The sequence below is a fragment of the Ursus maritimus genome, unplaced genomic scaffold (assembly GCF_017311325.1).
Source record: "Ursus maritimus isolate PB19 unplaced genomic scaffold, ASM1731132v1 scaffold_9, whole genome shotgun sequence".
In the NCBI taxonomy this organism is placed as follows: Eukaryota; Metazoa; Chordata; class Mammalia; order Carnivora; family Ursidae; genus Ursus; species Ursus maritimus.
The window spans coordinates 64,126,351-64,152,327 of NW_024427107.1; the positions used below are offsets into that span (position 1 = coordinate 64,126,351).

The window sequence follows — 25,977 nt, forward strand, 5'->3', positions numbered from 1 at the left end:
GCGCTCCGAATTCTGGCGCCACTAGCTCCGCGCCAGCGGCCGTAGCGCGCGCACCCGGAATCCCTCCGCCGCCTGTCCCGCCCACGCCGCGTCCCTACCACAGCGAGCTCGAAACTTTCCGCTCTTCTGACGGGCGAAGGACTTCGGGTTGAAGTTAAGGAGGACCTGCACCGACAGTGACCAGGACCTGAGCGGACAGTGGCGGGAGAACGCTGATTTCTTTTTCTTATATAGTTCCGGCTCGCTGAACTCGGCGGAGGGACACGACGGGTAGCGGAGAGAGGTCCCGTTTGGAATTTTGGCGCGTGGCTGTCGGGGGTGGGGGGGGCAGGGAGGCTCCTGCCTGCTCTGATTGGCTGGCGGGGGCCTGGCGGCTCCTCCCAGCTCCGCCCGTCACCTGCCTTCAGCTTCCCGCCACGCAGGATTCAAATGCAAAATGCTGAGTCCTCGGCCGGAGCTGGATAAAGCACTTGGCTTTAGGCAGGGCTTGACTTTGATCCTTAAGAGCTTTTTACCGATAGCTTAACCAAAGCAATTTACCTATCAAAAACAACAACAACAACAACAACAACAACAACAGAAAGGGACCTAAAAGTGACCCTGCAGAGTACTATAGTTAAGGACGCAGGTTCTGTACCCATCGCTGCCGTATCCCTTGTATACGATTTTGAGCAAATTACTCACTTTCCCCGGTCTTAATTTCCTCATCTGTAAATTAACTAATAATAATAATAATCCGAATACCTACGGCTCAAAGATATTATACCTTAGAACCGTGTCTTCACATAGGAAGAGCTCAATAAATGTTTGCTACTATTAAAGAATTTCAGAAAATGGCTTCTCTAAGATACAGCAGTTAATTGACTATGAAATAGATAGCATGCTGAATGATCAGAATGTGAGAGGAGTTCTAGAGAAACCGAAATAAGCTTTATTGATTTGGATAACTACATTTCCTTAATCCGACATTTATTAAATATTTATTGAGCATCTATTATGTGCCAGGCAGTATTCTAAACACTGGGGATACAGCAGTGAATAACAAAAGTGCCCTTATAGAACTTTAATTCTGGTGGAAGGAAAAAAATAATTGAAATAAATGTTTATTATCGTAAGTGTTGAAGAGAAATATAAAGTACGGAAGGGGAGAGGGAAGCCTGCAATTTTAAGCAGGATGATTAGACAAGGTCTCTCAGGTAAGTGTAAGCAAAGACCTAAAGAAGTTAGGTATCCGGGAGAAGAAAGATTCATGCAGAGGAAAGGGGAGGACAGGGAGGCTAATGAGACCAAAAATGAAAGCGCCTCTATGAGTAGATCCTGCAGGGCTGTGGGCCTCAGCTGTAAGGTTTTCTGCTTTAAAAAAAAAAAAATTAAATTCAAGTAATTAACATATAGTGTATTATTAGTTTCAGAGGTAGAGTTTAGTAATTCATTAGTTGCATATCACACCCAGTGCTCATTACAAGCACCCTCCTTAATGCCCATCACCCAGTTATCCCATTCTCCCACCCATCTCCCCTCCAGGAACCCTCAGTTTGTTTCCTATGGTTAAGAGTCTCTGATGGTTAATCTCCCTCTCTGATTTCGTCTTATTTTTCTCTCCCTTCCCCTATGATCCTCTGTTTTGTTTCTTAAATTCCACATGAGTGAAATCGTATGATAATGGTCTTTCTCTGATTTACTTATTTTGCTTAGCATAATCCCCTCTAGTTCCATCCGGGCCATTGTAAATGGTTAAGATTTCATTCTTTTTGATGGCTGAATAATATTCCATTATTCATTTATACACACACACACACACACACACACACACACACGAACACTCACATCTGGGCTCTTTCCATATTTTGGCGATTGTGGACATTGCTGTTATAAACATTGGGGTGCAGTTGCCCCTTCGAATCACTATGTTTGTATCCTTTGGGTAAATACCTAGTAGTGCAATTGCTGGGTCGTAGGGTAGCTCTATATTTAACTTTTTGAAGAACCTCCATACTGTTTCCCAAAGTGGTATACCAGCTTGCATTCCCACCAACAGTGTAAGAGGGTTTCCCTTTTTCCTAGTCAACATCTATTGTTTCCTGACTTGTTAATTTCAGCCATTCTGGCTACTTTTTATTACAACTGAGGTGAAAAGACATCACAGGGTTTTGAATAGAGGAGTGACTTTTTCTGACTTCTTCAAAGAATCCCTCTGGCTGCTACATAGATTTTGTTAGATTGACCTCCACAGAAGTTATAGCAGTCGTTTTAGTTCTTTTAAAATAAGTAAAGACACAGAAATTTTAGAACACCAAGAGACAGAGACAGCCAAAGGGTTTTCTTTGTTCCTTTATTCTCTCTTTAACAATATTAAGAATAACCACACTGGCTGCAACGTTTGGTTGGTATAGTGGATTGAATTGTATATCCCGAAGGGATATGTCCAATTCCTAAACTCTGACACCTGTAGATGTGACCTTATTCGGAAACAGGGTCTTTGCAGGTGTAATTAAGGACTTTGAAATGAGATCATCCTGGATTTATGGTAGACCCTAAACACAATGACTGGTGTCCATATAAGAGAAAGGAGAGGGGTATTTGACACATAAAGAGATACAGAGAAGAAGGGAATGTGAAGGTGAAGGCAGAAATTGGAATGATGCATCTCTAAGCCAATGAATGCCAAGAGTTGCTGGCAACCTCCAGAAGCTAGGAGAGAGGTACAGAACAGACTCCCTCAGAGCTTCTGGAAGGAACCAACCCTACGGACACCTTGATTTCAGACTTCTGGCCTCCTGAGAATAAGTTCCTGGGTTTTCTTTCTTTTTTATTTTTAAAGTCACTTAGTTTGTAATAGTTTGTTGCAGTAGCCTTAGGAAACTCATGGGTTGGTGTGGAATTGGTCTTTGGCAGGTCTTTCTTTCCTTTTATTTTTACCTCATGTGTGACAGAAAAGAGTGCTGAGGTAAGAGCTAAGCATAATTCCATTACTTCATTTGAAATGAGGTTATAGGTGGGTCCCTTTCTGTTCTTTGGTAACAAGGTTAGAAAATAAACATCAACTTGGACAGGGATTTCTTTCAGGAATGTTGTAAATGTGACCTTACTTAAATAAAATAGCTAATCTCATTGATTTCTGTCAAAAGAAAAAAACCATTAATCACATTGAAATTGGGGGGGGTCATAGTTGCCATTTGCTATTTTTTAACTACTTTGAATTTAAACAGACACCTCTCCTATTTGAGAGATTTTCTTTTTGACTAGGTTTGGGTTAGGCAGGGTTCTACCTACTTTGATGGAAATTCTACAGGGATGGACTTCATTTTCCTGTAAACCTGGTAATCAGGACTCAGGCATGTGACCTCAGCTCGGTCATTGCCGCTTGAAGGGGTGACCCAAAGATGCAGGGGCAGAGGTTATTCATGGAGGCAGCAGCAGATGGTACAGAGGCAGTGGCATTAATGGTGGCATTCTAGCCAGCTGATTCTTGGAATTTTGGAGAACTAGATCAGTGTACCCTGGCTGTGCTTCTTTTCCTCCAAGCCCTGCCCAACTTCCCTCCTTCCTATCCTTCCAGTAAATTTGATTTCCTGTTTAAGTTATCCAGAGATGGTTTCAGTTGTTTGTAACCAAGAATTCCGCCTGGTATAGAGGCTTCAGGTCAGAGGGAAAATTTTACCAATGGTGTCCTAGAATGGACATTGACAAAAAGAATGCTGGGAGGCCATGTGAGACAGATACCCCTTTCAGGTCAGGATGGAGGGTTGGGAGAGAGGGTGTGTGGGCACAGGAAGTGAGCTGGGAAGAGATGCCATAATTTTGTGATGTGGTTTTCAGGCTTTCTCTCTTTATCAGCCTCCCTTTTAATTTCTCCGTTTTCCCATGTAAGGTATGGTACACAGCCCCGAGTCTAACACCACAGATATGCGCTGGCCCACAAAGAGGGCCCTTGAGACTACTGCCCCCCTCCCTCCTCACTCTCAGTAAGATGAGTAATAACATTATCACATTCCAACCCAGCCCAGCTCCTCACCTCTAAGGGCAAGGTGCCCCCCACCAGCTCCCATTGATTATTGTTATCTTAGCACTTTATATTGAAATTATCCCTTTAGGGCGCCTGGGTGGCTCAGTCTGTTGAGCCTCTGACTCTTGATTTCAGCTTGGGTCATGATGTCAGGGTCTTGGCATCAAGCCCCACACAGGGCTCCGTGCTCCCTCTGCCCTTCCCCCCTGCTCATATGCTCTCTCTCTCTCTCTCAAATAAATAAATAAATATTTTTTAAAAAAGTTATCCCTTTAACACAGGAAAGTAATAATCAGATAAAGGCAAATTAAAATAATAATGGGAATGCTAGGTTTTTTGCCCATTTTTTGTTTTTTAATAATAACACTCAATGTGATACTGAGGTATAGGCCCATTTCTTAAAAGCAATATAGCCACATGTATCATGAGACCTGGTAAATATTTAAAACCATTGGCTCAGGAATTGCACTTCTAGGACTCCACCCTAACAAAATAATCAGCGGCATGGACCAAGATTTACATACAAAAATGTTAATTGCAGCTTTATTTATAATAGAAAACTAAATATACAAAAGTAGGGTATAAGTGAACTTTAGTCTGTCCATGCAGCTCTTTATATTAATGTTGATAAATTTGATTTTTTAAAGAATTTTTTTATTTAAAAAATTTGTCATTAGAAAGTAATACAGTTGACCCTTGAATAACATGTAGCTTAGGGGCGCTAATACCCCTGCTGTCAAAAATCTGCATATAGGAGAGTGGAACATTAATAATTGTCAAGTCTTCAGAGTCTACCTACATGATTTCTTGTCCTTGCAACAACTTAAGTTCGGGAACAACAGAGACTATGCAAGACTCTATTTCAGAGGTAGCAAAACTGAGGCCCCAAATTTTTCCTTCACATGTCCAAAGACTGAAATCCAGACATTGGATTAAGAATTCCAAACCCTTGTGATTAAAAAGGCCAATGTTTGTTAAAAAAAAAATTCTGCATATAACTTTTGACTTCCCAAAAATATAACTACCAATAGCCTAGTATTGACCGGATGCCTTACTGATAACATTAACAGTCAATTAACACTTATTTTGTATATGTATTATATACCATATACCATATTCTTACAATAAAATGAGCTAGAGAAAAGAAAATGTTATTAAGAAAACCATTGGAGAAAATACATTTACGGTACTGTACCGTAAAAAATGCGTACAAGTGGACCCGCACAGTTCAAACCTGTGTTGTTCAAGGGTCAACTGTACATGTAAAAAAGTCAGGCAGTACAGAAACATAAAAATAAAGGTACAAGTTGCTCTGTGTGATTGCTATGAGGAAAAGGGAGTTTTCTCTTTCCACTGGGGTTGCCAGCCTGGAAAATATGAATATGGGGCTGCCAGCGGCCATCCTCCCCACAGCAGGAAGTGAAGTCACCTCGGAATGAAGCCAAGCACTGAGAAGCAGTTGAGAGCTGGGGAGAAAGAAGGCCTGGGGAAGTAGGTTCTGCTTCTGGTCTCTTGAGATCCTGGTTTCTGCAGCTCATCTTTTGCCTCTGAGAGCCATTTCAGCATCCTTCCCATTAAACGAGCTAATAAACAGCCTTTCTGTCTTCTAACTGAATGAGTCATGACTTAATACCGGGCCAGCTGCTTTGTTGGAATCAAATTATAGTGCTTGTGCTATAATTCTATTCTAATGATCAATTAATTCTTCCAACAACATGAAATGAGGTCCATGTCGCATGAAATGGGCTTGGTAAACCACTAAAGGCCCCTAAATAATCACCTTTCTTCATGGTCACAAATCATCCTGGGAATAGGCATCAAGTTCACAGAGTATAGTGTCTGGAATACGTATTTTTCCTTTTTACGAAACTCAAGACAGTGAGTATTCACAGTTAGTCTTATGTCTTCTCCTCCAACATATTTTCCCCAAGATCCATAATAAAGGTTTTGGGGTCATAATCTACAGCACTTTCAGTATGCTGGGATATAACTCAGCTGAGTCTGAAGATTTTTAACCTGTTTAAGGCAAACTGGTGCTTTCTACCACTGCACTTATCTTGGCTTTGATTTCCTCTCACTGCTGTTTCCCTTATTCTTTACAGCCTGAGGATCATTTTCTTTGATAGACAAAAGAGAAAACACAATCAAAATAGACATTGGGTATTTGTTTCTTTCACTTATATAGTCCCTTACCACATATCATATGGTCCCAAGAGATGGGATTATCTTTTTTCTTCTAGCTCTTAACACTGAGCATTAAAAATACCTCCTCCTCCAATTAAAACAAACAAAAAAAAAACCTTTTGTGGTTAAACCTCAGTGTATTATGTGCTGCCTACTTCTTGATCTCCCCTTTCATATCTGTGGCCCTTTTTAATACTTTCCTTTGTTCTGTGTCCTTTCTGTAAACCCCAACCCTTTAAGATTCTGATTTCACTGAGCTTGGGGTTCTTGTCGTGCACTCTTATTTCTTCCTCAACCAGAGCTTTGGAGTTTATAGGTCAGAATCTAAGCATTAGAACCTTATTCCTCTGAAACCATATCCCATTTTAGAGTCTCTACTATGAAATCACATGAATGTACAAATACGATCTGTTTTTTTTAGTTAAAAAATTCCTATTTATGAGAAAGTTTGAAGCATCAAGAAGCATAAAGTATGTTATAAAAGGCAGACTGCTGGCTCTCCTTTACCCTTTCTCCGTTGTTTGCCCAGTGACTTCAGACCACCTCCAGACTGGGTAAACCAGTGAACTTCTCTGTGATTGGGTAAGCAACCCACGCATTCTCCAACCAGGTGCAAACTCCTTTCAAATTTGTCCTTGAGTACTCGTCCTCAGCCTTAGGTACTATACAGAGTTTCCTTATATCTTTTGGTTACACTCTTAGAGGAGTTAATTCTTGGCATTCAACTTCCCTTAAGCAAGGTAGGGAAGGGGGCGGAGGGGAGCAATCACTAACCAGTGGCATGGGGATGCCTTAGGAGTCTGGGAGCCAGCTGGAATAGAAGGCTCTCAGAATGCCTAGGGGGGAATGGTGGGGTTGGGGGAGGAAGGGGAGGCTTGGTGAGGGAATGACTGCTCAGTGTGTGACCCTATGGGCCACAGATAAATGTGCACAGGCCATTGAAGGGTTTGCCAGAGAAGCATGGGCAGGTGGATGCCTGCAGGCCTCACAGAACTCTGCTTTATGGGTTAAGAGGGCTGCAGGAAGGTTATTGCCAAACTAAAGCTGTAAGGTTGCAGAGGAATTGGGTTTGAGCCTGTGGCTGGGGCAGACCCCACTGGATGTTCTCAAGACCATACTCCCAAATCTTGCACTGCCCCAGGAACTGCAGGAAGCTTCTTCCAGCACACTTTACTGAGAAAGCTTAACTTGGTGTCCACTTTGAAGGAGAAATGCTTAAAGGAATTCTGTTATTTATCATATAGCTTATATTGAAGTGTGTGTGCAGAGCCAAGAGGCAATACATTGATAACTGACACATAGACTTAATGCTCGAAGTCTTTAGGATTTTCCTAGAGGCTTTCGAACTTCTGACTGGAGATGGCCTATAAACCAACTAAAAATTTCAGTTTTTATCATGGGAAGTACCCTGATCAGTTACATATGTTCATTACAAATATAAGAATTCAGAAGGCTAATAAGGATAAAGTCAAAGTCCTTCATACCATTCATTCATCAGATAAACAGTTTTAATAATTTGGTTCCTTTCCTTCCAGATTGCTGGCAAATAACTATATGATTAACACAAAATGGATGCCATGCGGACTCTTCTTAAACGTTTAAAAAACTTACTCTATTAAGGAATCCCTATATCTTTCCGAGTCAACACACACAATTCCATTAAAGACACGTTACAACATGGTGAAATCTGGGGCTGCTATCCCTCTCTAAGACCGTTCGATGCAGACGTATTTGGAATTAACTCCCCCCTTTCCCTGGGTTCCCGCGGCCTCTAGGATAAAATTGCTAAAGCTTCATTTTTCACATACAAGATTCTCTCATTTCACTTGCACAAGTCGAGTCTTCCGCGTCCCGTCTAGTTAGTTCCTCCACAGCCAGCAAGCCCCAGTCAGCCCCGGCTTTGAAAAGGGTCTCAGACGCCTCCGGGCGGTTTACCAATTCCACGCCCTCCCCTGACTCCTTCAAGTCACCTGCGGATGACCTCGGTCCTCCCGACGCTAACCCCATCCTCGCTGTTACCGCCGGCCTGAGCATGCCCCGCTCCGCCCCAGCGGACCTGAGCTCCGGCAGCACAGCCCCGCCCTGGCTCCACCCACCTGCCCGGGCCCCTCCTACCCGGAATTACGCAATCCTACTCTCCCAGGATCCGCCCACTGGATGCACACGCGGCCCACCGCTCCCCCTCCCCCCGGGATCCGCCTACTTAGCCCTGGCTCCACCCTCCCGGAAGGTGCTCTGCGCTTCCCGCCCGGGCTCCGCCCACCGGAATCTGCAAAACCCGCGTAGCCCCTGGCTCCATCCACCCGGAACTTGCACCGCCCTCCCGGGCTTCGCGCGCCCGGAACCTGCGTCGCTTGCTCTGCCCAGACTCCGCCTACTCCGTCCCTGGCTCCACCACCCGGGAACTGCAGCAGCTGCCCCGGGCTCCGCCCCGAGGACCCGCGCGGCCCGCCAAGCGCCGGCTCCTCCCCCGAAGCCTGCCCGCGGGACTGGTCCAGTCGCTTCGCGTCAGGCTCGTGCCCGGGCCCAAGACAGCCCGCCATGGAGGGGGATGTCCCCGCCGCTGCAGCCGCCCGCTACCAACCGGCCAGCCCCCCGCGGGACGCCTGTGTCTACAACAGCTGCTACTGGTGAGGGGGCGCGGGTGCAGCCCCCGGCATCTCCCTCGCTCTCGGCGTCGCACCCCGGCCCCGCCTCTTCTCGGCCCCTCCCTGGGGGTAGCTCTGGGCCTCGACTGGCGGGTTTTCCCGCTTGGGGGATGAGGGAGCGGGAAAGGCAGCCCTGGTCTCCTGTGTGGAGCGTAGGCATTTGGAGAGGGGGGAGGGGCGGAATTCTCATGAATGGTAGGGTCGGTGGTGCATTACTAATGCCATCTCAGTGCTTGGGGGCCAGGAAGGGGAGTTGGAGGCGGAGGGTGGAGGGCAGAGAACCGTTGCAAATTACTTTGCTGAAGCCTTTGTGGTTTCATATTGATGTGAAGGTCATTTTGATTTTGGAAGAGAATGGAGGAACGGAGATTTTGCAATAACTTTCCCAAGGTCATCAGCTAATAGCGACCAGGAATCCAATTCAGGCCTTCTTGTACCAGAAACCACGATCTAAACCACCCTGTTGTCATTACCATACGCGTTACATTTACATAGCACTTGCTGTATGCCAAACATTGTTTTCATTTGCTTACGTAAACTAATTCATTTGAGCCCTACAATTGCCCTGGGAGGTAGGTATTTCTGTTATCCCCGTTTTTAAAGATGAGAAAACTGAAGCACAGAGGGGTGCAACTAATTTGCCTAAGGTCACATATCTTGTGAATGAAGAAATGGGGATTTACCTGTAGAGTTTGGCTCTGGAGTCCACCCACTATACCCCTGTCCCAGTCACCTGTGTGGCTGAATCACCATTCCTACCTTGGTCTTTTTGACTCCCACACCTGAGTAATGACTTCTTCCCCAACTTCCAGTTGCAAAAGAAACCTCAGGCCCATCTAAAACTGCCTTTTCCTTCTTTAGCTGGTCATTGAACCAGTGTCACCAAGAATTTAACATTTGTTCAGCTCTGACTGCATGCCAGGGCCAGTGCCAAGTGTTTCCATCCATGGCTCTGAGATAGGTTCTATCGTTTACCTCATTTTACTAATGAAAAGATGGAGCCACAGAGAGGCTGCATCCAAGATCACACATCTAGCAAGAGGCAGTGCTGAAATTGGAGCTTCATGATTCTTAACGGCTGCATTTTTTTCTGCCTTACCTCTCACCTAAATCCAATTAGTTTTTGTCCTTACATCCATTCATTGTTTTATTTATTCATTCGATAAAGATTTATTAGGCACTTGGACTGTGTGATACACAGTTGTAGGCACTTGGGATACAGCATAGAGTAGACAGATTCCCTCTTAAGATCTCTTGGTTCATGTGTTTTGGCTCAGGGAAAGCAGGCAAAACCAGGTAAACCATGTTTGGTGTTAAGTGCTAAGAGAAAATAAAGCAAGGTAAGGGGTGGTGACTCACTATTTCATAATGGATATTTAAGGAAGGCATTGTTGATAAAGTGGTATTTGAGCAGAAATCTGAAGAAAAAAAGAGTGGGAGCTTTGTGATATTGGAGGAAAATCATTCTAGGCAGGGGAACAGTGGTGCAAAGGCTCTGAGAAGGAAGCGTGCAGTCGTATTCCCAGAGCAGGGTGGCTGGCACAGCTAGAGTGGAGTCATCTGGTGGAAGAATGGTAGGGAATGGACATCTCTTCAATAGGTGGTCTCCTTTAAGTTCCTTGGCCATGGGCTGGGCCCTCCTCCTCCAGGCCTCTGTCCAGATCTCCCCTCTCCCTCAGGTCCTGAACCTTAGCTGGCTTCACACTGCTGAAAGCCGTTCTAAATTCAGGTGAGCCCTAGAATCACCTGGGAGCTTGTAAAGCATGCAGATCTTAGGGTCCCACTCCAGACTGGAGTCTGGATGTGTGAACAGTACAGTGGAGGAGTCTTAGGTTCATCCATTGATCCCATTTTCAGGAATACAGTCATAGACAGTAAAGTCTGTCTCCTGAGCATAGCAAGTCCTTTCAGATCTGGTCACCGTGTGTTTCTCCAATCTCATTTCGAACCTGCCTTCTCAGGGCTTCTCAGCCATGGCTTTATTGACATTTTGAGCATGCTAATGTTGTGGAGGGCTGTCCTGTGTATTGTAGCAGCATCCCTGGCCTCTCCTCACTAGATGCCTGTAGCATCCTCACCCACTTTGTGACAACCAAAAACATCACCAGATAGTGCCAAATGTGCCCTGGGGGGCAAAATCACGTCAGGTTGAGAACCAGTGTTCTACCCTGTCTTAAACTATCAGGTAGGTGCACTTTACTACGTTTGCTCCTGCCGGTTCTTACAGCGTGAAATAAATGCCTCCTCTCTGCTTCTTTTAACTTGTGTCAGATGTTAGTTATCTGTTCAGAGCCAGCTGAATGATAATAGTGGTAACCAGTATTTGTGTGGCACTAGGTGGTTTGCAGAGCACGTCTGATTCTATTGTAATTGTTTTGTATTCTTCGAACGTTGGTTGAGCACCTGCTGTATGTCGGGGATCCTTCCCTTCTTTATGCTTCTCTGACCTCAGCCCATCACCAGTAACCCTTGCAGAATCTTGACCTTAATGCTGCTTTGTTAGTCCTTCTGCTACAAAATAATCAACCAGGTTGGAACATTATTATTACAATCCCCTCCCCCCCATTTTTAAAGAGGTGCTAGGACTCACACCAAATCTGGGATTCTTCCTATCCCAACAGTAACTCCCAGCATTTCCAAGTATAGGCCCCCCACCCCTTTTTGTAGGCTCCATGCCCAGTGTGGAGCCCAACATAGGGCTTGAACTCACAACCTTGAGATCAAGACCGGAGCTGAGATCAAGAGTTGGATGCTTAACTAAGTCACCCAGGTACCCCAAAGCCCCCTTTTTTAAAAATCAAATGTTTCTCGAGATCTTCCTACATGATATTAAGTGTACTCTTGAAAAAAATTGATAAAAAAGGACTACGGATTCAGTAATTCTTTTTTTTTTTTTTTTTAAGATTTTATTTATTTATTTGACAGAGATACAGCCAGTGAGTGAGGGAACACAGGCAGGGGGAGTGGGAGAGGAAGAAGCAGGCTCCCAGCGGAGGAGCCCGATGTGGGACTCGATCCCGGAACGCCGGGATCACGCCCTGAGCCGAAGGCAGACGCTTGACTGCGCTACCCAGGCGCCCCTACGGATTCAGTAATTCTTATGTTTAATTTTTTTTCTCTTTGTAACATTCACACATATTTGAAAAATAATAGACAAAGTTTGTCCAGCCACATGTATTCAGCTTGCCAACAGTACTTATGGTACACACGGATTCTCAAACTCTTTGTGTTAAGTCTATGCCCATCCTTGGGACTGGGGAAGGGGGGAGCAAACAAGGAGAAATCAGTGACCTATACCTCCTTCATCTTCCTGTGTCCCTCAAAGTTAATGACTCTCTTCTATGCATCTTTTATAACCTTCTATGATGCTTGCTTATTTATGGATCTGTATGTCTCCTCTCACTGTCTGTGAGCTCTAATTTATCATTACATCCTCCAGGCACTTAGCATAGTGCTTGTACATCACAGTCTCTTGAAGATGTCTGTGATCAACTCCAGAATGTCTACAGGCTGGACAGACAAATGTCTTCTGAAAACTTGGTCTTAGAACATCCAGATTTTGGGGCGCCTGGGTGGTTCAGTCGGTTAAGCATCTGCCTTTGGCTCAGGTCATGATCCCAGGGTCCTGGGATCGAACACATCCTGCTCCTTCCTCAGCAGGGAGCCTCCTTCTCCCTCTCCCTCTCCCTGCCGCCCCCCCTGCTTGTGCTTGCTCTCTCGCTTTCTGTCAAATAAATAAATAACATCTTTTATTTTATTTATTTTTTTTATAATGATTTTTTATTATATTATGTTAGTCACCACCTTTTTATCCCATCCCCCTACCTCCCTCCCCTCTGTAGCCCTCAGTTTGTTTCTCATAGTCCATAGTCTCTCATGTTTCATTCCCCCTTCTGATTACCCCCCCTTTCTTTATCCCTTTCTTCCCCTACTGATCATTCTAGTTCTTATGTTCTATAGATGAGAGAAATCATATGATAGTTGTCTTTCTCTGCTTGACTTATTTCACTAAGCATTATCTCCTCCAGTGCCGTCCATGTTGTAGCAAATGTTGAGAACTCATTCTTTCTGATTGCTGAGTAATATTCCATTGTATATATGGACCACAACTTCTTAATCCAGTCATCTGTTGCAGGGCATCTCGGCTCCTTCCACGATTTAGCTATTGTGGACATTGCTGCTATGAACATTGGGGTGCATATGGCCCTTCTCTTCACTACGTCTGTATCTTTGGGGTAAACACCCAGTAGTGCAATGGCTGGATTAAATAACATCTTTTAAAAAAAGAACATGCAGATTTTAAAAAACTTAGCTAATACATATTTTATGTCATAATGAAACAGTACCTTTTTGTTACTCTGTACTACATATCCTATGGAAATAGTCAGTAGCAATCTTCTGTTTTTACCTCTGTCACTACTTTGTCTGTAGGGTTTCTTAGGTATTTTAGAGAAAGACAAAATCATAGGGGAAAAAAAAATAACTCTTGGCTTTGGTACTTTAAGTGTACTCATACGGAATATTTAGACAGGTAGACAAGCTCAGAACTGCATTGGAAGTGTGTCTTACCATAAGATGGTGGTAGTCCTTACTGCCGGGCATGCCTTACTTCATTTTCAGGTAGCGTGGTGTGGCGTTTGGAAATGAGGCTTTGACAGATTGAGTCACAAGTATGAGCAGAGTGCTGATGTAGCTCATTTTGAACGAAGGTGCAGTGTGGCTCATTAGAAAACGATAAGAATCCAAAGGCTGAGCTGGGAATACTGCCAGCAATGAGTCTTTTTGCCCATGTGGGAGTGTGCCTGTGGCCACCAGTGTGGCTTGGTTTGATGCACTGGGCATTGCTTTACTTAGGTGGTTCTGACTATTGCTTTAAATATCTAAAGGCCTGTCACAGAGAAAAGGAGCTTCATCTGGGTCAGAAGTATAGGAAGGTGAATTTCAGTTCAGTATGAGAAAGGACTTTCTAAAAGTCAGGTCCTCTTTTGTACCAGAGGGATGTAGAGAATCCCACTCACAGAGTCTCCCTCCAAAAGAATTCCTAGGCATATCCTAGGTCCTTTCCAGCCAGAAGCCCTCCTCCCCAAAACACTCATCCTGCCCCATTCCTAAGGGGAGCAGTGAACCACTGTTAACTAAGATTTATCAAGTGTTTATAATATGGTATGATTATCCCCATTTTACAGATGAGAAAAGCAGATACTCAGGTCAAGTTATTCAAAGCTTCTTACCTCATAAGTGGCTGAGTTGGAATTCCAGCTGTATCTCAAGTCCCTCGATCCAAAGCTTATGGAGTATTGATGTAGCATTTTCTCAGTTATAAAAGGCCTCCGTGGGCAAGCAGGCACTGTTGGGGCAGGTAACATGTGCTCTGTTTGGAGAGAGGTCAGCACACAGTATAAATTGGGTCACACCTTGTTGGGGATCCTTTAGAGGAGGGTCAAACATCAGTCAGTTATTGGGTGGTGTTTCAAGTCTCTTCCAACTTTTTAATGTCCTCATCAGTCTTCTGTTCAAATTTGAAAGACACAGAACACTATTGCTTAATTATATTGATTAAACTATTACTTTATTTCAGTGAAGAAAATATTTGGAAGCTCTGCGAATATATCAAAAACCACGACCAGTATCCTTTAGAAGAATGTTACGCTGTCTTCATATCTAATGAGAGGAAGATGGTAAGTTGGTGAGTGATTGCAGAAAGAGAACAAGAGATTTAGGGTGACAATAGAAACTAAATATAGTATGGGGTCAGCACTGTTATAAAATGTGCTTTATAAAATATAGCAACATTTTAAAGTTTATTTTTGAGCGAGATTTTTTTTTTTTCCTTTCAGGGCACAGTTGAATTAGAAAAGTTTAGTCCCTTATTTGTAGGTCAAGAAAAAGATGATGGTGTACACAGGTTAAATCCCTTCTCTTTAGGTATTAAGTTAGAGCGTTCTAAATTGCTTAGGCTAGAGCCACATACTCTCAGGTTTGAAGTAAAGATGTTTTTGTCTCTGGAGTTTAAATAAAATTATGGTAAATATACATGAAGTATTAAAAAAGCAAGCCCTTAAAAAAAAGTAAGCTGTTAATATTTTGTAAAGCACTTAAAAAAAATTTAAAGATTTATATTTTTAAGTAATCCCTACACCCAGTGTGGGGCTTGAACTCACAACTCTGAGCTCAAGAGTGTCACATGCTACTAAGTGAGCCAGCTTGGCGCCCTGTGAAGCACTTTTGTAAGCAACATCTCATTTGATACTAATGGAAATGCGGTAAAGTAGGCAGGGTTCTGACAGCTATCTCTGTTTTATAGATGAGGAAATAGAGGCTCAGGGAGGTCCCATGAATAAGTGGGAAAGCAAGACTTGAACCTGCCAGGCCTTCTGATTCCCTGTTGAGTTCTCTTTCTACTCTCGAAAGAACATCAGATAATTACTTTTTGCGTTTTCATTATTACGAACATTTGGAGGGATTTAGATTTCTTCTTCATTCACCTTGATTGTTGGTTGCTTAGAAATATTTTTTATTTATGTATTGCTTTAAAGAATTTAGTAGTGGTTTAACTGAAGTTGTTGCTTATGAAATTGATTATATTTTGTAGATACCTATCTGGAAACAACAGGCAAGACCTGGAGATGGACCTGTGATCTGGGTAAGATGGTCAATACAGAGAGCTTCTGGTGCATTAGTACTTGTAATTCCTGAGTGGTCTCTGTGTTTTGGTAAAGCAGAAATGATAGCAGTAGAGTAAGGCTATGATAATTATTGACAATTGACCTCTTGGGAATTAGATGTTATTTTGTCAACGGTAGTACTTACAGACATGTTTTCATTTAATTTTATTATTGTAGGAAAGATTTTATTTTTTAAATTATTATTATTTTTTAGTGATCTCTACGCCCAATGTGGGGCTTGAACTCACTACCCCAGAATCAAGAGTTACATGCTCTACTGACTGACCTAGTCAGGCACCCCATATAGGAAAGATTTTAAATGGCTGATGTGGCAGATATATTTGTGATCTCCTAGACTGTTATCCATTTAACACTGGAAGGAACTTTAGCAACATCTAGTCCAGCTGCACGTTAGAATTATCTGGATATCATGTTAAAAGTATAGGTTTCTCATTTAGTTGATTTAGAGAAGGGTTTAGGAGTTAGTGTTCTTTTTTTTTTTTTTTTTAAGATTTTTTATTTATTTATTCGACAGAGATAGAGACAGCCAGCGAGAGAGGGAACACAAGCAGGGGGAGTGGGAGAGGAAGAAGCAGGCTCATAGCGGAGGAGCCTGATGTGGGGCTCGATCCCATAACGCCGGGATCACGCCCTGAGCCGAAGGCTAACGCTTAACCACTGTGCCACCCAGGCGCCCCCAGGAGTTAGTGTTCTTAACAGACTCCTGAGTGACCATGAGTAGCATTTGAAAAACTGGGATCTACTCCAGCCCTTCCATTTTTCAGGTGAAGAAACAAGCCCAGAAGACAGAGTGAGAAGCTCAAAGTTATCTAGCTGATCAGTGGCAGGACTGGGTCTCACTCAGCCTGGGGTCCTTTCCAGTACACATCCCTGTGTCACCTTAACCTGTGCCCCTGAAGAGTTGTTTATGCTAATAACATGAAGTTAAAGTAAAAGAAGAATTCCACTCATAATAATGTAACAAGCATCTTATTTCTGATACTTACTTAAAATAAGATATCATTTGAACACTACACTTATCTCCAGTTTATAGAGGTGGAAGCTCAGGTTGGAAGGGGAGGGGCCGAGGTTTGACCTGAAGGCCTCACCTGAAGCCTTCTGCTCTTTGCCAGCCTCGCACTGTCCGCAGCACTTGACTGTGTCTCACTCACTCTCTGCTCCGTGAGCTCCTCGAAGGTCAGGACTTTCCTTTCTCATCTTTGCATCTTTCTTTCCGTAGCACAGTTTCTCACAAACAATAGAGAGTATGCATTTTAAAACCACTGGAATAGGAGGTGGAAGATGTCAAGAGAGAAACAGATTTTGGATAAGGCAGAGACTGGTTCAGGTAGGAAGTGGGAGACTCCTGGAGGGAGAGTGAGCACGCAAGGGAAGGCTGTAGGGAGAGAGGTGGAAAGCTTGTTGCAGAAGGACGGGAATAACACGGACACCCCCAGTGGAAGGGGGGCCACTCTCTCTCTCTCTTTATCTGGAGGGTAGCATGCATTAAGGGGAGTGCAGGGCCTAAGCATCCATTTCTGATGCTATTTCTGCCTTACGAAGATAGCATTGGAGCCAAAGAAGCTCTTTAGGCTTTGATGGCACAGCATCTCCAGTCTTAATTAATCACCTTCCCCCCCATGGTTGGGTCGATAAAACAACGTTTGAGAAAGTGCTCTGTAAGCTCTGAAGTACTAGAATTATAAGGTGGTGGTACTAATGTGATTGAGCCTTTTATTTCCCAGTCCTGTTCTCTGTGAGAGCGCCTTTCTTCCGAGGGACTCAGCATCTGACTGCCCTCAGCGCCCCTTCATAACTTCCATCCCGTCCCTTCTGGCCATTAGCTGGTGTTAGCCAGTGCCTAGCGTCGGGGACTGAGGATGTGTCATAGCTGGGCTGCACAGGAGAAGCTGTCTTCATCTTTCCTGCCTAATGGCTACTGATGGGTTGGCCAATTTAACAGCAACAGCATTTTAAAGTCCTTTCACGTTCCAGGGTAATCCAAGCAATCCCCTTTGTTAATACTTTGGAGGGTATCCTTGCACACCTTTTCCTGTGTATTCATATGCATGCATGTGTACTTTGGAACGCTCATGTGTGTCTTTGTATACACATAGCTTTTAAAAAATAGTATATGGTACGTATTTTACAATTTACTTTTCCCATCCAACTATGTAACATATCCGTTTTTCCATTTTCTACATAAACTTACCTAATTTTCTTTTTTAGCGGCTGCATTGAGGTTTATTTCTCTCCTGGTGGGCTTTTGGTTGTTTCTGAATTTTCACTATTGTAAACAGTGCTGCAGAGATTTTCTTTGTATCTATCTATCTATCTATCTATCTATCTATCTATCTATCTATCTTTACATGCATATGGTCACTTTTTTCTGTAGGATGGGTTCCTAGAGGTGAAATAGCTAGGTCAAAGGTTATACATTTAATGTATATGAACATTTCCACTACTTATTTAAGTGTTCGCTGTCACTGGACATTTAGTCTTTTTTTAGGGTTTTATGTTTGCTTTATTTTGCTATTTTAGGAAGGGTTGTATTAGTCTTGTATTCATCGTTAATGATTATATATGCATTATTACTGTGACCTTGGAATTCACCATCACGAAGTAACTTGGTTAACTTCAACTTCTTCTTCCAGGATTACCATGTTGTCCTGCTTCATGTTTCAAGTGGAGGACAGAGCTTCATTTATGATCTTGACACTGTCCTGCCATTTCCCTGTCCGTTTGACACTTATGTGGAAGATGCCTTTAAGTCTGACGAGGACATCCATCCACAGTTTAGAAGGTGAGGAGATTCAGGATGGATTTACCTACTTTCGGAAGTTAGACCTCGACAGTTGTACAGAGAATTTGTGTGAGAGTGTGTGTGTGTGTGTGTGTGTGTGTGTGTGAGGTTTTCTAGTTGGTTTTTTTTTTGCATTTGTTTTGCAAAGATCACTTGATTTAGTATCACCATTGAGTTAATATTTGAAAATGATGTGCTATGCAGAAGATTCAAAATGTTTTGAAGTTTTAAAGGATTGTCCAATGTATAAAAGGTTGGCATTCTTTTAAAAATGTGTGTGATGAGATCCCAGACGTTTTCTGAAAGCCATTTTGGAGATTTCTGTCATACGTATGTATTTGGGTGGGTGGGTGGGTGGGGTTAGCCTTAATGACGAGAAAATTGAGAGGTCTGTGATGGCAGCCCCTTGAACATTATGCCTTTTACCCCTGATATACTGTTGAGTAAATGCACCTGGATATATTTCTGTGCCTGTGTAGTTTTGAATTTCAGCTGATCCTTTCTCATAGCTTCTTCAACAGGTGATAAAGCTGCATAGATATTTGTGTATTACTAGTAGTACAGAAATTCCCGGGTACTTTTGTGTATGTCATAGAAAATGAGTCTGTATAAAAATCAAGTGGGAGTTTCACTGTGAAACCTTCCTAATGTAAACGAATGTTGCTTTATCTGCAGGAAATTTAGAGTGATCCGTGCAGATTCGTATTTGAAGAACTTTGCTTCTGACCGATCTCACATGAAAGATTCCAGTGGGAACTGGAGAGAACCTCCTCCATCATATCCCTGCATTGAAACTGGAGGTGAGCCAAAGATGTCTTCTCAGAGAGGTTTCTGGTCACTGTGCAGCTCAGCATTGCCCCTTAACCAGGGACAAAAAATTGTGTGTTATTCTTTGTGTGAAACTTCCTGAGTTGTAAGAAGGTAAGAGGGAACATAGATGTGCATATTTATTAGATTCAGGAGTTGAGGCACGGAGAACAGGACTGGAAAGCAGAAGAGCTTGCGGGGGAGGGGAGGCGTCCAGGAGCAGAACCATGAGACTTGCACACTGCCTTGCATACCGCCAGGGTGTTGGGTGTGCCTACTGCTGGGACACTGGGCTTCAGAAGGTCTGTGTGCTTGCGTCATTTAACGGGGATAAGTAGCACCTTGCCATGGTGGGGTTTCATGTTAGGGCAGAAGTCCCTAGGGCATCCTTGCGGTATGTGAAATGTCATTTCCCTGGCTCTGTGATAAAATCTGCATTAGAAGGAAGTGAGAGCTAGCAGGTTTTATTGTACCATTCATCACATTTATGTGCTTTTAGGCATCAGTCCAATTAATAATTTTCTGAGATTTAAGTAGATAAAGAGTTCTTCCCCTATTACTATTGTTTGGCATTCACACGAGCTTGAAAACGTTATTGATGATTATAAGTAATTCGCAACGTTTGCTGTTTCTTGGTGAAATCATCCCGTCTCGGGCATCCCAGAAAAATAGGATAGTGACATTTGGAGTTCAGCAAGGAAGAATGTAAATATATTTGGTGTATTTGAACACTGAAAGAGGATTCAAACTGATTTTTGAGGCTCTCTGTGAAAAGCTCTCTCTCATGATTTTAAACATTTATATTGGAGTTGCTTTTTGGTCTGCCAACCTGCGTGCTAGCCTCAGCGTTAGAATTGGAACAGCTCCTAGGTTAGGAGGGGGTGCCATAGATCTTCCTTTTAGTTTTGGGCAACCTGCCATATAGGGGTGGTCTGGGACAGCGTGCCTTCAGCCATCCCCCATTTCTGTTTCAGACGTGAGCACCCAGCACAGAGCCTAGCACATACCAAGCACTCAGTAAACACCAGCCTGTCAGCCCTGAGCCTCTTTGAGTCATTCCTTTCGGTTTTGATGCCTGCTGCCCAGTAAATGCTGTTTTGTGCCAGGCTGGGTGCCAGCCGCTTTCCATAGTAGTTTAACAGAATTTTTTACCACAGCTCAGGCAAGCTTTATTTTCCACATTTGATAGACGTGTAAAGTGAGGTGCATGAAGGTTAAGCCCTTTGCCTCGGCTGCACAGTTAGGATGGAGGGGGTGGTGGTGTCTGCTTCTACCTTGTGTGTGGTTAGTTCATCAGGGACCTCCTGAACTTGAGATTGAAACTAAAAGGAATCTGCTCTGAAGTGTGGGGTGAGCATAGGGTTTCCCATGTCATAATTTAACCACACTGTAATGTTCTCTCATGTGGTAAACTCAGTACTTCAAATCCTGTGTTTATGAAAGGAATATATTTGAAGTTAGGATAAGTTAGAGTTACTTTTAGCTCATTAATTTTGTTTTATAAAAAATTAAGAAGGTTAAAAAAAGAAAAAATGCTTCAAGAAAAATACCGAACCGTAATGCCTCTTTCAGGTACTTTAATAGCAGTTCCCTCCATTCCCTGCATTCAGTGGTGGGATTGACTCTTAGGGCTTGAATTTAGTACAGTTGATATGTTGACCATTAGGATTATATGATTAATAATTTCAGTGGCCATATGTCTGCAAGACCACTCTTTTCAGTTCAGCATTTAATGTCTTTTAAAAGAAGGAACTCTTTTTTTTTTTTTTTCCCCCTGGTGAGAAGGAAACTGAAATTTTTGGTCGTATCACCTTGCCCTGAAGTGTCAGTTCCAGCACTAGCCACTGATGGCTCAGTTTTTAAAGACATTTCCCAAGTCTTGGGCTGAATTACAGAGCACACCAAATATCCCCCTCCGTTTCTGAGTCCTTTCCTGCCGCCGGTGTGCATATATTTCACATCTTCTTGCTTCCTAATGTATAGTAACACTGGCTAATTTGAGCTGAGCTGGAGGACCAGTGTTAGGTAAACAGAAATGTTATAGTGCCTCGTGGGGGAGATTAGAAGAGACAGATGTTTATTTGTTATACCTGGATCTTCAAAAAAATTTTATTTTCATTTTGTGTTTAATACATTGATCTTTTTACATAACGAATGGCTGCAGATGGTAATCATTTTTTAATTACATTAAAAAGTCTTAGAAAACAAAACAGAAAAAGGGGGATGTTTTAGAAAACAAAGATTGTATTTCAGAAGTGGAGATTTCCTTTAAAAGCAGTTTGTTAAAAATTTTCGCAGACTTGCTGGCCTCTCCGGAGTCTGGCACCGACCCAGGTCAGCAGGAACTTCCACCCCATCTTTCCTGACAGGTGCCTGTCTTCGCCTTATTTCCAGTTACGTGGTAATCCAGCATTCCCAGCTCTCTGATGACTTCAACCAAAGTTCTGTGTTTGCTGATTATCTAGCTTTTTTGTTAGAAGGGTATTAGCAACTCTGTTTCTAGTTTTCTACATCCTTGGTGCTTACCTTCATCATTGAAAGATAACAGTTGTGGGGTCATGTATACTAGATTTCCATGTTTTTTCTTTCAGGTGTTTAAAGGCGTCTCTCTCTTGCTTTCTGCTTGCATGGGCTCTGATCTCCTATTGTTTCTCCGAGTGTTTTCCCTCTCAGTATTTTTAAATGTTTTTCTCTTTGTCACTAGGTTTTAGCATTTTTTTTTAAAAGATTTTATTTATTTATTTGACAGAGATAGTGACAGCCAGCGAGAGAGGGAACACAAGCAGGGGGAGTGGGAGAGGAAGAAGCAGGCTCATAGCAGAGGAGCCTGATGTGGGGCTCGATCCCAGAACGCCGGGATCACGCCCTGAGCTGAAGGCAGACGCTCAACGACTGAGCCACCCAGGCGCCCCTGGGTTTTAGCATTTTGATTATGATGGACTGTAGTGTAGTTTCCTTTAGGTGTATTCCACTTGAGGTTTGTTAAGATCCTGAGATTGGTGGATTTATAGTCTTCATCAAATTTGAAAACATTTGGCTGTTATTTCCTCGCACATTTTTTTCTGACCACCCATCCTCCCTGAAGTTCTTGTCCTTCAGCTATCTTTGTGTTAGATGGCTTGATATTATTCCCGTAGGTCAGTGATGTTCTCTTCTTTTTTTTTCAGACTTTTTCTGTACGTGCTTCATTTTGAATAATTCTTTTCTTTTGTCTGTAAATCCATTGCTCTTGTCTTCTGCATTCACTAATTTGTTGTTAATCTCATCCAGCACCTTTTTTTTCATTTTACATATTTTATTTTTTTATGTCTAGAAATTCCATTTTGGACTGATTTAATATTTTTCTCTCTCTTCCTCGTGCTCATGTTTTTCTCTACCCTTTTGAACATATGGGGCATGTTTATAATAGCTGTTCCTTGTCTTCTAGTTCCATTATTTCTGTCGTTTTAGTCCATTTCTGTTGATTGATTTTTCCCCTGGTTTTGGGTCATATTTTCCTGTTTCTTTGTGTGATTTCTAAGATTTGGTTGGAGGCTGGACTTTGAATTTATGTTGCCAGTTGCTGGATCTTGAGGTACTTTTAAAAAAACAGTGTTGGCATGCAGTTACATTACTCGGAGTCAGCTGGGTCCTTTCAGGGCTTGTTTTTTAAGCTTTTGTAGTGCAAGTCCAGAGCAGCCTTTCATCTAGTGCTGATTTAGCCCCAGTGCTCTACCAAATGCTCGTGCCTTACATGTTCTCTCTACCCTGGCTGGTCGGGACTGTGGAGGTTCTGGCAGTTGTTAGATCGACTACATTCTGGTGCTTCTTTCCTGGCCCTGTGAGGTCAGTCCCAGCCAAAGACTTGGGTGTGTGTCGTGGTCAGGGTGGGTGGGGAGAAGTGTGTGGGGGGGTCTGCTCTGCACCTCCCTCTCCTGTACTCTGCCCCCTAGGTCCAGTTGCCCAGGTCCTCCCTAACTTCGATGTCTCTTTTCTCACCTCAGGGAGACGGCCACGCTGGGTGTGTTCCCCTCTGTGTGCTGGGGTCTGGAAACTGCCCCTGAGGCCAGTAAGCTGGAGGGATCCTAGGGCTCCCCTTGTATCTGCTTTCTTAGGAATCCCAGATGTGTGCTGCCTGTTGTTCCAATGTCTGGAAATAGTTGCTAAATATATTTGCACGGTTTTTTGGAGGTTTATGGTGGAAGCGCAGTTTTTGTAACAATTTTTTGATGGGCAGAAACAGCAATTGTATGCACTTAAAAATTTTTTTTAGTGTGGAAAATTTAAGTCATATATATAAACTAGACAAAATAGTATGTCAGACTTTCAACAGTTATCAGCCCATGGCCAATCAATTCATTTGTATCCCATCTACTTTCCCCCTTCTTGTATTATTTTGAAGCCAGTCCCAGATACTGTGTCATTTCAACTCTAAATATTTCAGTATGGATCTCTAAAATAAAAGGCTTTCTTTTTTTTAAAAACCTACGACCCCTGTGCCAGTATACATCTAAAAAAGTTAATAGTAATTCTTTGAAATCATTATCTATCTAGCCAGTGTTCAGATTCATAGTTATAAAGTCATAAAATCATCATCTTTTTTTTTTTTGATTTTATTTTATTTTATTTTATTTATTTATTTATTTTTTTTAAAGATTTTATTTACTTATTCAACAGAGATAGAGACAGCCAGCGAGAGAGGGAACACAAGCAGGGGGAGGGGGAGAGGAAGAAGCAGGCTCATAGCGGAGGAGCCTGATGTGGGGCTCGATCCCATAACGCCGGGATCACGCCCTGAGCCGAAGGCAGATGCTTAACTGCTGTGCCACCCAGGCGCCCCATATTTTTAAGTAATCTCTACACCTAGCATGGGGCTTCAACTCATGACCCCGAGATCAAGAGCCTATGCTCTGCTGACTGAGCCAGCCAGGTGCCCCCATAGCATCTTTTTTTATACAGTTTGTTTATTTGAGTCAGTATCCAAATGAGATCCCTACATTGTGTTTGGTTATGTCTCCTTAGAATCTTTTTTAATATATAGATTTCTTGCCCAACTCCCTTTTTCTTACAATTTATTTATTGAAAAAAATGGGCCTGGGAGAAGCAATCTGGATTTTGCTGATTGTATCTCTTTTGTAGCCTCTGGATTTCTTGTAATTTGGCAATTGAATCCAATAAATTGGTAGTTTGATTATTCATGCATTTTTTTTTGTTTTTTTATTTGTTTCTTAAAAAATTTTATTTAAAATCAATTAGCATAGAGTTTATCATTAGTTTCAGAGGTATAGTTCAGTGATTGATTGGTTGTGTATAATACCCCGTCCTCATTCCATCAAGTGCCCTCCTTCATGCATTTTTTTCATATAAGTTTTTATTTTGAAATAATTTTAGACTTCTGAAAAATTTGCTAGAACACTATAGAGCATTCCCATATACTTTTTACTCAGATTCCGCTAATGTTGAATTTTATATAACCATAGTGTAATTATTGAAACCAAGAAAATGATGTACTTGATATAAAAATATTGATCCAGTACTGTTGACTTACAGACCTTACTTAAGTTTTGCAAGTTTTCCCACTAATTTCTTTTCTCTGGTCCAGAATCTACCCCAGGATATTACATTTATTTGTCCTGTCTCCTCAGTCCCCTGCAATCTCTGACAATTTCTTTTTTTTTCCCTTTTCTTTTATAACTTTTACAATTTTGGAGAGTACCAGTGAGTTATTCTGTAGAGTGTCCCTCAGTTTGGGTTTGTGTGATGTTTTGTCATGATTAGATTGAGTGACGCGTTTGAGATAAGAATACCACAAAAGTGATATTGAACCCTTCTCCATTTGAATAATTTTCCTTACTTTTGGTCTTCTGGGTTGTTTTATTGTGTTTTCAATGGACATTTCTTTCATGAATTTTTTAGATTCCAAAATGAACCTGAATGATTTTATCAGTATGGATCCTGAGGTAGGATGGGGAGCCGTGTACTCCCTATCTGAATTTGTACATCGGTTTGGCAGTCAGAACTACTGAACTTGACATCTGGATGTAGAACCATGGAGAAGTTCTAGGACACGAACAGTCCATCCCTTCACTGGGGACAGCAAACACTATGGTACATTTGGCTTGGAATTATATTTTCCTCTTTTAATTCAGTTGAGTTGAAACAGTGGACAAAAAAATTTAAGAAAAACCAATTTTTTTGCATATGTTAGGTTGAAACTTGATGTAGTGTATATTTGGTAAGATATTCCAATGCTCATTTGTTAAAACATATGATAACTTATGCCAGTAATTCCTTTTGTTATAATAGATGTGTAGACTTTGTCTGTTCTGGATGTTTCGTTTCTCTCCAGCTACACTGTAAGCTCCTTGAGGGCAAGGCTGTGGCTCATTGCTCTGTGACTCTTTGTGCCCCTCAAAGGTGCCCATAAAATGTTTGCTGGTGATTGTGCTGCTGCTTGAAGAGGGCTGGTACTGTGAGCTGAATCAGCAATAAGTATTAGTCTTTTTGGACTATTATGTTCTTAAGAAAAGATTGCAGCCCTCTCAGGCTTGAGTGTTGTTCGGCTTATTTATATATGTTTTTAAATAAAGTTGACTTAAAAGTAATTTTGTTTTGAAGATTTTGTGTCACCCTTGATGATCTGAGATACCCAAGTATATCTCACTTGTAGATGGGAACCATTGCTTTAAAATACGTGTATCAGTCTTCCTTCTTGAAGATGTTTTGGAAATTTGGCTTTCGTCATACAATTCCAAATAAAAGATGTTGGGCATTAAACTGGCATATATAGCGTTAACTCTCACGCATGTCTTCATGATTCTACTGTAACGGAACAATTTCTGAAAGCAAGGATGTCCAGGCTTTTGATCTTAGATGAGTTTTCTG

The 25,977-nt window shown here is 42.3% G+C and overlaps 1 protein-coding gene across 2 annotated transcripts; it reads left to right on the plus strand.

Annotated features, from left to right (window-relative positions):
• Positions 1 to 8,536: 8,536 nt before the first annotated feature.
• Positions 8,537 to 25,697, plus strand: NTAQ1 (N-terminal glutamine amidase 1). 2 transcript variants are annotated; one of them, XM_040625557.1, is made up of 6 exons: positions 8,537 to 8,820; positions 14,417 to 14,516; positions 15,431 to 15,481; positions 18,158 to 18,306; positions 18,982 to 19,106; positions 23,097 to 23,692. In XM_040625557.1, the coding sequence occupies exons 1-6, from the start codon at positions 8,732 to 8,734 to the stop codon at positions 23,309 to 23,311; spliced, it is 729 nt and encodes a 242-aa protein (XP_040481491.1). In that variant the 5' UTR covers positions 8,537 to 8,731; the 3' UTR covers positions 23,312 to 23,692. The 2 variants fall into 2 exon arrangements, with proteins under 2 accessions (XP_040481491.1, XP_008687592.2); XM_008689370.2 differs by lacking the exon at positions 23,097 to 23,692 and adding an exon at positions 25,009 to 25,697 and having other exon boundaries at positions 8,559 to 8,820.
• Positions 25,698 to 25,977: the final 280 nt, after the last annotated feature.

What these genes read in the sequence shown, in the direction of transcription:
- NTAQ1 (XM_040625557.1), top strand. Translation starts at nt 8,732, where the DNA reads ATGGAGGGGGATGTCCCCGCCGCTGCAGCCGCCCGCTACCAACCGGCC. An exon ending in TATCTAATGAGAGGAAGATG is followed by an intron (nt 14,517 to 15,430) that starts GTAAGTTGGTGA and finishes TATATTTTGTAG; the next exon opens with ATACCTATCTGGAAACAACA. An exon ending in GAGATGGACCTGTGATCTGG is followed by an intron (nt 15,482 to 18,157) that starts GTAAGATGGTCA and finishes TTCTTCTTCCAG; the next exon opens with GATTACCATGTTGTCCTGCT.